General features: G+C 37.4%; 1 protein-coding gene across 1 annotated transcript; it reads right to left on the minus strand.

Moving 5' to 3' along the window:
- Positions 1–499: 499 nt before the first annotated feature.
- Positions 500–13,881, minus strand: LOC127176374 (retinol dehydrogenase 12-like). The gene is made up of 5 exons (XM_051128018.1): positions 13,659–13,881; positions 7,543–7,661; positions 7,310–7,433; positions 4,187–4,513; positions 500–3,646 (listed from the first exon to the last, which is right to left on the minus strand). The coding sequence occupies exons 1-5, from the start codon at positions 13,867–13,869 to the stop codon at positions 3,384–3,386; spliced, it is 1,044 nt and encodes a 347-aa protein (XP_050983975.1). The 5' UTR covers positions 13,870–13,881; the 3' UTR covers positions 500–3,383.
- Positions 13,882–14,351: the final 470 nt, after the last annotated feature.

Consider the following 14,351-nt stretch of genomic DNA (forward strand, 5'->3'; position numbering starts at 1 on the left):
ACATAACATAATGAAACCTTATATTTCTATTAAAATACTTTATAAATAAATAAATAAATCTCCATAATAACCTTATTTAAATTGCAAAATATTTATACTATATAGTAGCATCTGACTAAAAGAAAAACATCATATTTTGCATAATAAAACTAAAGCTTTTTTTTTTACGATTGTTTGCATTGTAAAATTTGCATTGACTTACTTATGACAATAAGGCACATTCTTGTGAATAAATAAATAGACAATTTTATGATGTAGGCCGAAAATGAGCTTCCCCTATTTGACAGACCAGTAGCCGCCACTGATTAGAGCCCATGCACGGGCCTCATATATATTTCCTAGCCCGGCCCTTGTCCGACAGCTTCTCAGAATTACCGGCCCGAGCCCGTCTTTTTCCCCCCTTCTCCCAAAACAGCTTATACTACTGTTTCATCTATTGAAATAGTTCAGTTTTGTGTGTAATGGCAAAGTGATTTTACTTCGTTTCATTCTTTTGTTAAATTAATTTAGAAAAACGTTTGGAGCATTTTTGTTCATTAAATATAGCCTAAAGTTTTTGTTTTTTAAAGTAAGGACTGTTTGATCAATTTTGCCTTCTCAAATCATCACGACTTGCTTAAAATAAAATCTATAGATATAGGGCCAAAAGAGTTCAAGTATAAAACAATGTTAGTTGCAACGTTAAACTTGTGCGCTATTAGACGCATACCCAAATTTGTAAGCTACAGGCGCATTGCAGGACATTGAGGCGCCAGCGCGATTACTTGCATTTTTTTTTCAGTGTAAACAATTTTAAATATTCCGTCATTTTTGCTCATAATACATCTTTCGCAACTGTTAAGGGTCAACTTTTATTTGTGTGCACTCACAACATCAACAAAACGTTGCAAAAGGTGCTTTTATTAAATAAAGAAAACAAACATGGTGTGCTTTCTGTTGCCTCAACAGGAGCGCTTCACAAAAATGAACCGAAACTCAGCAAATACATACCTCACAGACATGATACATATATCTATAGAAAGCTTGAAATTATTAATTAACGAAATAAAACAAATACTCTGTCACAAAAACTCTTTCAGTATGTAATCTGTAAAGATGTATTTCTCTAAAGGCGCGTCCAGAGAGGAGATGGTGAGTCAGGATCGGCAACTTCATCCTTGCGACACTGAAAACACTGGTTTATTAATAAATAATTCAAATATCTCATTATTTCCCCCGACACATTTATTGTAATTACGTTTGCTGGTGCTTTGTGGCATTTTCAGCCTATTGCGTGCGCTTGAACGCGGATCTCTTCCAGCTGCGCTGATTTGCTGCTGCTGGCGGAGACACTAAACGCTTTCCGAGTCTCGAAAGTGAAAGCAAAAGTGAAGTCTCGTGGTGTTTCCACCAGCGCGCGGAAATTTGTTTTCATCACCATAATTGGTGTATGTATAAAATATCAAAATAAGGAGAAGCCTAAAACAGACCCAAGGCCCGGCCTGTGTCTGAACTATAACTTAAACTTATCTGTGCGAGGCCGGGTTTTCAACATTGACGGCTTTGAAAACCAAGTACCGAAATCGGCTCCAGGTGGAAGATGACCTGAGGCTTGCGCTGTCCAACACTGAACCGCGAAATGTGCTTCTTTGTAAAAAGAAGCAAGCGCAGGTGTCCCACTGATTGATTTAACGGTGCCATGGCTGAGACGCAGACACGCCCGCGTCCAACTTCGTATAACATCCGCCCTAAATAGTACTGAATATTATTTAGGGCGGATAGTATGCGAATGCTTGAAGAATGCAAAGAACGAATGAAATGCAACATGCCTTACACGTAAAATAATACTTACACGTTATTTAGCGTTTACACGTTACAACTTATAGGCTACTTTAAGTTCTTATGTTCAAAATCTATCATCTATCTACCTATCTATCCTTTTATATAGTTTTATAAAACTCATAATAGTTATTTTAAAAATCATAAGTTATGAAATGTATAACAAAGTACAAAAATACAAAAAAGGTTAAAAAAAGAAAACCCTAGGATCTAGGATATATATTGGTGGGCGTTGGAGGGGGTGGGGGGGCATGCCACATGATAGGGGAGGTTTGGGGGGGCTTTAGTTCCAAAAGGTTGAGAACCTCTGTCTTATGGCCTATGTCTACTTTTGTGCAGCCGAGAACTGTTGGGCAAAACTCTCAAACGTGTTGCTAAAAAAAGGCCAGTCTGGAACACGGGAGAATTCAATAACCAGGTCTTGTCGGCATCCCTCATATCAGCCAGACACAGCCAGAGATGGCGTTCCTGGACTGCATATGTGGACATCACACGACCCAGCGAACACACAGTGACCTTTGTCGTCCAAAGCGCAAGGTCAGTTGCCCTCTGTAGCTCTTTCAGAACCGCTGGGTTGTGACCACCCTCGTGATCAGTACTTGATGAACCTGCAGCAATGCTATAGCGAGTAGGGCAGTAAGCGCTTCCAGTTAGACAAGACAAGTATTTACAAGGCTGGAAAAGTGGACATGGTTTTCCCCTGCCAGGTGGCCATAATTGGACATAATTGCATCGCAATGGACCGCTCCACCAGGGGGATCTCCGTGTACTCCCTGGGACAATTGGCAATTGTGTCCAAATACCATTGCCACCTGGCAGGGGAAAACCATGTCCCCTTGTCACCCTGGTGCCATTCGTCCAAATGCCAGTCCAGTCGTCCAAATGCTCTGGACACAGTGGAGGTTTTCACTCTATTTTCTTGCTTTCTTTCCTTCTTTTTAACTCCTTTCCATCTCTTTCTTACTTTCTCTTATTTCTTCTAGTCTCCTCTGCCTCTGGTCTTTCACGACCTCCATGGAGTTTACAGACAGAGAGAGATCATCACAGGACCACATGGGCCAACAATTCTGCAGACTAGGAATAAACTGGATAAGACATTGCACATACTTTGCAACAACAGTGAGTGGGTCACTTTCAACAATATCCAACCCCCCAGGGCTTAGATGCAGCCGGGTCATGCAACAATGATTTGGAAGGTCTTATACAGCACAAAATCATTTAAACCAGTCAACAGCCATTCAACAACTTTAAATATTTTATTTTAATTATAAAAAAAAAAAAAAATCATTCACAACTAAATATAAATCTAGATTTTAGATCAGTATTTCCAACACATAAACAAGACAAATCCAAATCACCATTCTGCAAGTCGTTTGATCTAGAATTTTCCTGCTTGTAAATAAGAAGAAGAAGTTTCCTGCTTGTAAATAAGACTTTGTGCACTCAGAACTTGTAATTATGATATTTCTCACTCTGCCTGAAGGACACATAATATACTGAAAGAAAAATGACCAAAATCAACATAATACAGCACTTTTCTCACAGCACTGTCTGTTTCTGTGTATTCAAGCAATGCCACATAACTTCTCACTAACATCCCACAGTTTTTTGGCGATTCCATCATCTCTGGCCTCGGGCTTGACTTGCATCACCTGAGAGTCAGAAAAGTATTTTCCGCTCAGGTGCTCGATGTTCTCTTGCAGTGCGCAGTACAGCGTCGTCTGAGCCCCGGACACTGCGTCGGTCACCAAGAAGGTGCCAATAATGAACTTGAGAATGCACGTAAACCATTCATTGATGTCACGGTTGAGCTCTGTTTTTACAGACCCTAAAACAGATCAAACACGGTTTGATCAAAACACAAACACAAACCATAAGACGATTAGAAATGGATGAAACAGGCTAGATGCTTCTGACGTAATCTAAACTTCTAATCTTCTGACAAGTAACATCCTTAAATCAAGATCCATTTACTTGAGAATGCAAACTGAAGATAGGCAGTCTTGTTTTCTGAAAAACTGAAGTTGATTTTTCTGTATCTGTTGGATTTGATATTTTCCTTCCTGTTCTCCCTTAGAGAACATACTGGCGTTTAGTATACAATTTAATTTATTCCTTATATTTTTTCAATTGGTCTTAAAAAAGGACTTTAAAAGTCTTACATTTGCCTTCATAAAACTGGCAGAAACCTTGTGTTTTGTGGCAACTTTTGTAGTAGTAATACCATTATCATAGTTTCTAGAAACACTGAAGACTTTGACGCACTTTGTTGCACTGATCTATTAAGCATTATGTTTGTTTTAGATTTATGAATGGATTTTGGTTAAAAAAAAATTATAAATATTGCAAACTCTCATTAATCACTAACCTGGATAGACACTGTAACATGTGACGTTGGTTCCCTCCAGTCTCTTGGCCAGTTCGTGGGTGAAGAGCACATTACAGAGCTTGCTGCTGGAGTAGTCCCAGAATACATCATAGTCTGATGATCCCAGATTGAGCGTCTTGTGCGTATTGATGCAGTCAAAATCAATAGTACCCACATGATGAACCAAAGACGACACGTTGATCACCCTGCTGGGCGCACACTCCTTCAGACGCTCCAACAGAAGATTGGTCAACAGGAATGGACCAATATGATTGACAGCAAGGATCATCCCGAGGCCATCTTCATTGCGTCCTGTAGTGGCTAATCCTGAGCAACACAACAAACAGTTATCGTTCATGCTATTGTCATAAACAAATTTGGAATAAGATTTTTTAAATGTTTTTGAAATATGTCTCCTATGCTGAAAAATACAGTAATATTGTGAAATATTATTACAGTTAAAAAAATTCTTTGTAATGTATTGTAAATTGCACTTAATTCTTGTGAGAATTATGCATATATATACATACATATATATCAGGTTTGGGGAACATTGGTCCTGGAGAGCCACAGTCATACAGAGTTTTTTCTTCAACCCTAATCAAACACATCTGTTTTTTTAAGGTTTGGAGCTTAACTCTGCTGGACTGTGGCTCTCCAGGACCGGAGTTTACCAACCCGATCAGAGGTTGCACTAGACCAGGGGTGGCGAACTCTGGTCCTGGAGAGCCACAGCCATACAGAGTTCAGCTCCAACCCTAATTAAAACTCACCTGCCGGTTGCTTTCTAGTAACCATTCAGACATTGATTAGCTTGTTCAGGTGCGTTTGATTAGGGTTGAAGCAAAACTATGCAGGGCTGTGGCTCTCCAGGACCAACATTTGCCACCCCTGTGCTAGACTAACATTGTCCGTCATTTTGATATACGCTGGGTAAAAAAATAAAATAAATAAATAATAATAATAGATTCTCATTTTAATGAACCAATATTGATTCTTAAATCACAATAAATCTTTTGGTCTATGCCATTTTCAGCTGATGAATGAACTAGTGCGTCTTTCTTCCAGTAAACAGCAATAGGCTAGGCTTTGTGTTACTTTTGATACGAAACAAAGTCTCAGATTTCAAATTCTGTCCATTTAATTAGGAAATTCAAGCAATAAGTACCGTTTTGGCACTCTTTAAAGGAGAACTCCACTTCCAGAACAACAATTTACAAATAATTTACTATCCCCTTGTCATCCACGATGTTCATGTCTTTATTTCTTCAGTCAAAAAATTATGTTTTCTGAGGAAAACATTTCTGCATTTTTCCCCATATAATGGAATGATGAGGTGCCCCGATTTTGAACTTCCAAAATGCAGTTTAAATGCAGCTTCAAACGATCCCAAATGCGGTTGTAAACGATCCAAGCCAAGAAAGAAGGGTCTTATCTAGCGTAACGATCGGTTACAATTTACATTCTTTTTAATGTCAAACACTCGTCTTGTCTTACTCTGCCTGAACTGTTTTTGTTCTGGTTCATGACAGTTAGGGTATGTTGAAAAACTCCCATCTCATGTTCTCCCTCAATTTCAAAATCATCCTGTATCGCTGTTTTACCTTTTTTGTTAAGGGTGTTTGATCTTCTTTGCATGTCCACTTTGCTAAGACTGGGTCGGTACTTCTGCAGTGATGTAGGATGATTTTGAAATGATTTTTGAAGTTGAGGGAGAAAATACGATTGGAGCTTTTCAACATACCCTAACTGTCTTGAGCCAGAATACACCGAGTTCAAGGAGAGAAAGGCAAGAAGAGCATTTGAGATTAAAAAGTATTTAAATTGTATTTTTTTTAATGAAAATAACTGATCGTTACACTATAAGACTCTTTTTCCTCGGCTGGGATCCTTTACAACTGCATCTGGGATCGTTTGAAGCCGCATTTAAACTGCATTTTGGAAGTTCAAAATCGGGGCACCATATCAGTCCACTATATGGAGAAAAAAATGCAGAAATGTTTTCCTCAAAAAACATAATTTCCTTACGACTGCAGAAAGAAAGACATAAACATCTTGGATGACAAGAGGCTGAGTACATTATATGTGAATCTTTGTTTTGGAAGTGGACTTCTCCATAGATCGTTGCAGCTTGTGTGTACTCGCCAGTGCGTAATCAAACGCAAAGGAAAACATTTGTGACAGTCTTGTTTTTGTTCTGGATCCAGTGCTCTGCTGCCAAACTGGAGTGCACTCACCACCAACTGGACAGGGGTGGGATTGCAGGTACAATTTACAATAGATCACCCTCAGTGCAATCTGTCAAAATGACGGAGGGCCTTCAGATTTTTCCGTCACTGCTAAAAAAATTCTGTCAATGACGGAGAATTTTCGGTTAACGCAACCTCTGACCCTGATATATATCGGGGTGGTGAACTCCAGTCCTTGAAGTGCCTTTTTTTATTATTTTGTACTGTTTTCTGAGGTCCACTTATAATGTTATCGAAATGTTTACATAAAAATAAATAAATAAATAAAACAAAACATAATTAAGAAGTAATAGGATATTTTTCTGTCCTGTTTAATCCCCCTCATCAGAACGGTCTGTTTGATTAGGCATGGTGGATTGTAGACTCGGAAGTAAATGCCCACTGCTATGATTGGCTAATAGTTGTGTATTGTGTTGTGACGCTACTGTTTTAGGTTAAAAATGCATAAATCATTAGTACATATCAAACACTTATTATCTGAAATAATAGACAAAGCACTAGTAACCACATATGTGTGATGTATAATATGATGTATAAGCAAGTGTTGATCTTCTTCTGTAGGGGCGGTGTTTAGCCACACTATTACATCATAGAGTTATACATTCTACAACCTGTCGTTTTGGCAGATTGGACTGAATATAAGCTGCTTTTAGACTAACAAGAATGTTTTGAGTTCTGAAACTTGCAGGATTTTTTTATACTACCATGACCTCTTATATGTCAAAAGATTAAAGGATTTATAGTTTCTTAGTTCATTAGCGCTTTAAAAACTTTTTTTTTTTTTTTAAATATTTCAAGTTTTTGACAGGTAGTATATGTATGCTGAAGTTTCAACCTTAGATTTAGGAGCATCTTTTTGGCCTTATAGTTTTACCCGCGTTATTGACGAGTAGGTCTAGTCTTGGCTCGGTCTTCAGGAAGGTTTCGGCAAAAGATCGGATGGATTTCTGACTTGCAAGATCCAGGTGCATGAAGATCACAGCATCGTTCTCAGTTTCCTATCAGGAAAATATCAGCATGAAGCTGTAGCTTAATACTTAATTAACTGCACTGTGGCAACTAGCCCCGGTCTTCCCAGATCAGTGTAAAACCAGAGTTTTCACTCACCTTCCTGATTGCTTGAGCTGCCGCTTCTCCTCTCTGTTTGTTGCGGCAGGCCAGAATCACTCTGGCTCCTCTCAGGGCCAGCTGTGCAGCAGTCGCCCTCCCAATGCCACTGTTGGCACCTGTCAGACACAACAGATGGAATATCATAGCTTCATGTTAAGTATTTGCACTTGCTAAAATTTATTTAGAACAGTGAATACGTTTACATGCCCACAAATAATGTGATTATTTCCAATAATCAGAATAAGGACTTAATCGCATTATGATGACGTTTACATCATCTCCAGTTTACATTCAAATTTCATTCTTCGTATTGCTCGCTAGGAATTGTGGTTATTTTTTAATGCCATTATTTACATACCCTACTGCAAATGATGGACGCAGAAAGAGTAGGTGTGTTACTGGCCAATATTTTAATTTATTTACATCCAATGCAAAACACTTTTGTATGATTGTATTCCATGCAGGGTTTCCACACCTTGGTAAACTTCAAATTCAAGGACTTTCAAAGACTTTCGAGGTCCAATATCCTCAAAGGACTTAATGTGGGGAAATATTTCAACTGAAAGCAAGGTAAGATACATTGCTACAGTTTTTATGTGTCAAATAAAACTATGCTAAAAAAAATTTTTTTTTGCATTTATTTTTGGTCATATAACAGAGATCAGATATTCTATTTGTTGTATTTCTGTTTTGCATAAAACTAAAGAATATTCGGATTTGTATCTGGCCAAGTGATGATCCTTTGGGTCTCTGGCAAGCCATTCTTTGTAATCTTAATTATTATAATAAAAAAAAAACACGCAAAGTAGCGCAATGACCATATTCCACATCAAAACTCAAAATATTTCATTTCCATACCTAAAATGTATATTTTACAGTCAACCTTGTGCAGATTAATCATAAGCATAGCTAGAAGGCTTCCTACCAGTGGTCATCACAAAACTTAAGATCTTGCAGTTTTATCATACAACCATTTCGTTCAAAGGTAATTTCTGCAATATTTCAAACATTTAACCTGCGGGAGAAAAATCAACCCTTCGCAATAGTTTAAAAATCAGCCTAATTCTGTGCAAAAAAAAAAAAAGAAAATGTGGATTTGGCAACCCTGCATCCAACACAAGATGCAGGAATCAGATTTAACTAATCGTGGGTCAAGACAAGAGTAAGAACAGATGAGGATTTAATGTGCTTATATCTGATCTTGTAAGATGTGCTCCCTTTATACAGAGTGTGTGTGATTGTGAAATTGAAAATAAATAGCTGCTCATAGTCCACATATGATAGCGGCTCCCTAATGCGTAAAAATTACATTCGATATTAGAATGATTGCGCATGCAGGCAGTTATGGCCCTAAATTCAACAGGAGCGGGATCAAGAGAACAGTCCCAAGTATGGCTTTAATACAAAAAGCAAAAAGCGATAGAAATCCTGGTGGACACATTTTTTTAGGTCCAAAAAGAGGACATGTCAAGGGAGGTAGTATGCATAGACCATGAAATGTTGGCAAAATAACACATTAGCGGCCCGGATGGAATAACATGGAATTTTTTTTTTTCAGAAAACTTCTTGCACAAAATAAATTCAAGCACTTTCAATGACCTGTATCTAAGTAGGTTAATTTTCAAAAACTTTCCAGGGCCTTGACTTTTTTTTTTTTTTTTCAGATTCACAAACTTTCAAGGATTTCAAGACCCCGTGGGAATGCTGTCCATGCTTTTTCGGTGCCATAAAAATGTGTTGGCAATTTGTTGTGACGCCTGGAAATTTGCCTGTTTCTGTGTTTTCACCCATCAATGTACTGCATGCTTTCTTCCCTGCCATTGTTTCTAATCTCCATATTACTGTAGGTGTGTGTCACGTCATTCATCACAAGCACATGCACACTTTGGTCAGAGTGGCAATAATGCAATTAAGGTTTTTACATGCCTGTATATTTCGATTCAAATCAGCGAATGCCACCTATATAAATATGATTATGCCTGCTGTGATTATGAGCTTAATCATATTATTTACATTGAAGTATTGCATTTACATGAGGTAAAGTTTAATCGCAATTATCGGCAAAATCTCATAATCGCATTAAGAGAGTGCATATAAACACAGTCATTCTTAACATTTTGACTCCAAAGTCCCCATGGTCCACATCAGTATTCAAAGCATAACTAAAAAAATGTACATTCATTATAAAAATGCTCATAGGATTTTAAGAGACTTCTGTTTTTTGGCCCAGACTACATTTCTATTTTTTGTTTAGTGTAATTTTTCATTTAATATTTATATTTTATTTTATTTTAGCTATATTTAATTAACAGGTCTTTTAAAATTATTTTAAGCTATTATGTTAATAACCCTGATTCATTTAGTTCTATGACTTTATAGGACAGAAAAATGATATATGACATCTTTAATATCACCAGTGTTGGGCAAGTTACTTCCAAGACATAATACATGATATATTACTAGTTACGGTCAGTTACATTACAATATTACTGTCTCTGAATTGTAATGCGTTACACTACTTTTTAGTTACTTTCACCAAAATTTTAAAATCGCAGTGTTAAAATCCTCGTGTTAAGGACTTTCAGAGTAAAGATTTAAACTTCTGGGGCCGGTTGCACCAGCTGGGCGTACACCTGGTTGTAAGACTAGGCTGGACGTAAAATGCGTTTTAAGTCGTGCGTAGAATTTATACCCGTTGCACCATCTCGGCGTAGTGCTACGTCTGAGACTAAATCCTACGCCTAGTCAAAGGTAGGAGTAAAGTGAAAAGTCACGATTTGCTCGGATATGATTCGGATGTGGCCTGTAAACAATTATTATGGGGAGGGGTCAAGCAACACATGCAAGCAACGCGCAAACTTTGCGCAAGAATTATAAAAGTGAAAGTAAAAAAGAAACTACGGCTAACACTGTATTAACGGCACAAATTCTCTCAGAGACAATGAGAGACGAATCTATTTTACCATGCTGATAACGGTATATAACTGTCTTGAAGTATTTCCTTAATATTTCTATTCGACATCTTGCTGGGACAGTATAAATGCTTGGAAATACTTAACATCTTTAATTCTTCTCATCATTTGCAGCGTTCCTGCCATCCAATAATCGCAGTAAGTTTTGTGCTTACTTTTTAATCAGAAATAAAGTATCAGCTTTCAAATTCTGTCAATTCTATCACAAACTCTACAATTTATAAATGTGGTTTTTCAGACACAGGAAGATGTCAAGAGGCTAAAATGCACAATTGTCACATAAATTCACATTTACCTCAGGAAAGACATTAATTGTACATAAACTCCATAGCAAGAAAAAAAAATAACTCCAGAGAGAAGCACTGTATAACATTCATTTTGTTTTACTTAACCTGTCGCCTTTATTTTTAGTGTTAGTCTGAAGAAATATGTCATGGGAATGTGCAAGGAAACCTCAGATACAAAAACGCAGACACTAGAACATATTTAGTTAATGAAATTATTTCGCGGTGGCTTCACTTGTTATGATGTCTTGAGCAATTCAGTTTTATATTAGTAGTTGTAGGCATTGCTGCGTGGGTGTCGTCTCAGCTATCACTGCGGGAGAATGTGTTTGCGTGGACGCGCATCGTCTACGCCGGGCGTAGTTGCGCCTGGTCGTAGTTTTAGCTGGTGCAACAGGTGTAAATATTTATCGTAAAGTTGGACATTGCAAAGCTTTTTTTTACGACTAGCTGGTGCAACCGGCCCCCTGGTGTTGAATTTTAGAGGATTAACACAAGCTACTGTAAACAGCGCCCTCTGGCCGGTGTAAATACGGCCTAATATTCTTATCAGTCACATCCGGGACATTTGCTCGTATGCGCGCCTCACCCATTTGAAATATTTTTCACAGACGCCATTTTCTTTCCACGCGATGCGGAGAATAAGAGGACGGGAGACAACGAAATAAAGCGTTTAATCTTACGCACAAAATGTGTTTTGTAATATCATATCGTTTTATAACGATATTAATGTGCTGTATGCCGCTAAACATTTTTTCTACATTTTTGCGAAACAGACCAGAGTGCTGTGTAACGTTACTCCTAAACTTTTTCTCAGAGTGATAACGTTATTTCCTTTCATTTGCGATGCGGAGCAGACAGGGAAGTTGGTTTTATCAAGGAGACACCGAAAGTAAGTGTTTTACCTCAATTGCGATGTGTGTGTTTTATGTGTAATATAGGCAAATTTAAAGCGAAAATGAAAGCAAAGGCATTGTTCTCACGCAGCCTACCTCTCTCATTCGACATGAATCCAATTAAATGTGTGCATATTCGCGATGTATTTGAATGTTAAACTGTTATGTATTATTAAACCAGGGTTTATGTGTTATTTATATGTTTTTATTTAAATTAAATGCAGTATGCACTGTTTTAATTAATCAGTGTATATGTTTGGTTGACTGTATTTTATCCAGGCCCGGCTCCAGAAATGAGATGAAGGGTGGGCCAAGTGATATTCGAGGTGGGCCCAGTGGGGTGGTAGGGTTTGTAGTGGTAAATACATACATTATTTTAATACATAGATAGTGTGTTAAAGCACATTTTAGTTTATAGGGCCTATTAATAGTACTTTTTTCACCTGGGGCAGTTGGTGTTACGCCATGTATGCTCATACACTGATTACATTACTTGACCACCACCTTCACTGAGGTTTAGCATTTTGATAGAAATAAAAATCATTTAGTTTAATTGAAAAACATACGCTACAATTCTAAACTGAGAGCATCTGTACCAGCGTGATCTCATGATAATTCGTATGTATGTTATTTGGATGTTAAACAAGACTGCACCTTAAAATAAATAACATTTCTGCAATCGTTTAACCATTCATGTAATATTTACTTTGTTTGCCGTGGTGGGACACAAAAGGCGTTTTCTCCGACATGTTGTGACTAACAATAGAACCATACATACACCGAGTGCAACATAATTACAAAATCAAGCGATTTTATTTGTGCACTGAACTCCAGATCTTCAGAATCCATACGACTGCGAGGAACAGACCCAAAATCAAGCCTTTATCTCGCGATCTTCATCTCCATCCCGAGCAGTGAATCCAGCGACCGCAACAGCAAAAACCCACGCTTAAGTGCATTTTACAAACTCAAATATTGCAGCATCAAGAAACCAGAAGTTTTACGGCAACGCTCATTGGCTCTGCATTCGATTTCAGTACCTTGCGTATTGATAGCACAAAAACTATATACAATGTTAAAATGTATCGGGGTGCAAGTGGCAAAAACAAAAAAACGACAAAATTAAAATCTAGCTCAACTGAATATTGCTCCAATTTTGTGATTGTCTGTTAGGCTATATAATGTGGGGCCAGGGTGGGCCAATAAGCTTCTGATTGGGTGGGCCCAGGCCCACCCTGGCACCCATGGAGCTGGGCCTGTTTTATTTTGATAATGAACAGGCTGCAACGTTTGCAATGCTGTATGTGTGTGCGTGAGGCATCGGCATGATTGAACATCGGAAACAAACAACAAAAACAAATACTTAGTCATTTTTGGTCATACAGATCATTCGAAACTGCAGTGTGTTTACTTTTATTTCTGTCATCTCGTTTCTCTTTCCCTGAACTTTCGTAGAGCACCACGCCACACAAACATGAACCAAAATCAGCAGCATATGTCACTCAGTCTTTTCTTTTTGTTTTGTTAATCTGTTAATTAGGCTGTTTAAGTTAAATATATTTCATGTATTCATTCATTTTATATATAGACTATAATTTGATGAAAACAGATTTTGTTATTTTTAGTTTAACTTATTTTTTGTTGCTTGTTTATGCTCGATCTAGCAGCTCTCTCTCTCGCCAACGAGTAATATTATTACCCAAATTTGATTAGTAATGCGTTATATTGCTGCATTACAGCAAAAAGTAATATGCTACTGTAATATTTATTACTTTTGTAATGAGTTACTTCCAACACTGAATATCACAGTAATTTAATAAGCCTCCTGCTGCTTAAATTTTTAACCTAGAAAGAAAAGACTCCAGTAATCTTACAGAAGAGATATTCTGTAACATCTAAGAAATTGATCTCTAAAAGAACAATATCTAAGAAATCTTGCACAGTGAGCAAAATTCACCTACCCGTTACAATGACTGTTTTCCCATACAGTTTGGCAGTGCCAGTGAAAGCCTTCCTATGAACAAAAATCCTACGAAAAACGCAATATGCAACCAATAAAAAAGCATTTACTGAAAAGAAAATCATCTTTGCAGTCATGTGTGCAGCAGTCAGAAGTCTTCGCCTGATCTGTGCTGAGTCTCGACACTTTATATCCGGATACAGAAGCTGCATGAACAGTAGGAAATCAAGCCACGCCCACTTGTAATCGCTGCATGATTGTCTGGAATGTGGGTGTTATATAACAATGATAAAGATGATAAAGTATGTTTACTCACGCCATTTATGAAACAGTGAGATGCTTTTTTTGTAATATAGAGCAAAAGTTACTATTGCATGATAAAGCTAAATGATCATGTGCTTCAGGTTATTCATCACCTTTCCTCCAGTCCGTTTCTCGCATGTTCAGAACAGGGCGGGTCTGACTACCATTAAAGATTATAGCTTTATATTTTTAATTGTATATTTTTTACATTTTAATTGAAATGTGATATATGGCATATCTGAACATATATATAAAAAGAAAGTTAATATATGTGAACATATATGTACATATTTGTAATAACACTGTTTGAATGAGCCATATATGATAAAGAACATGTACAAACATGTGGATGACTTTTTTTTTTTATGTGGTTATGCAACTTTTTTTTTTT

This window comes from Labeo rohita, chromosome 14, assembly GCF_022985175.1.
Source record: "Labeo rohita strain BAU-BD-2019 chromosome 14, IGBB_LRoh.1.0, whole genome shotgun sequence".
NCBI lineage: Eukaryota > Metazoa > Chordata > Actinopteri > Cypriniformes > Cyprinidae > Labeo > Labeo rohita.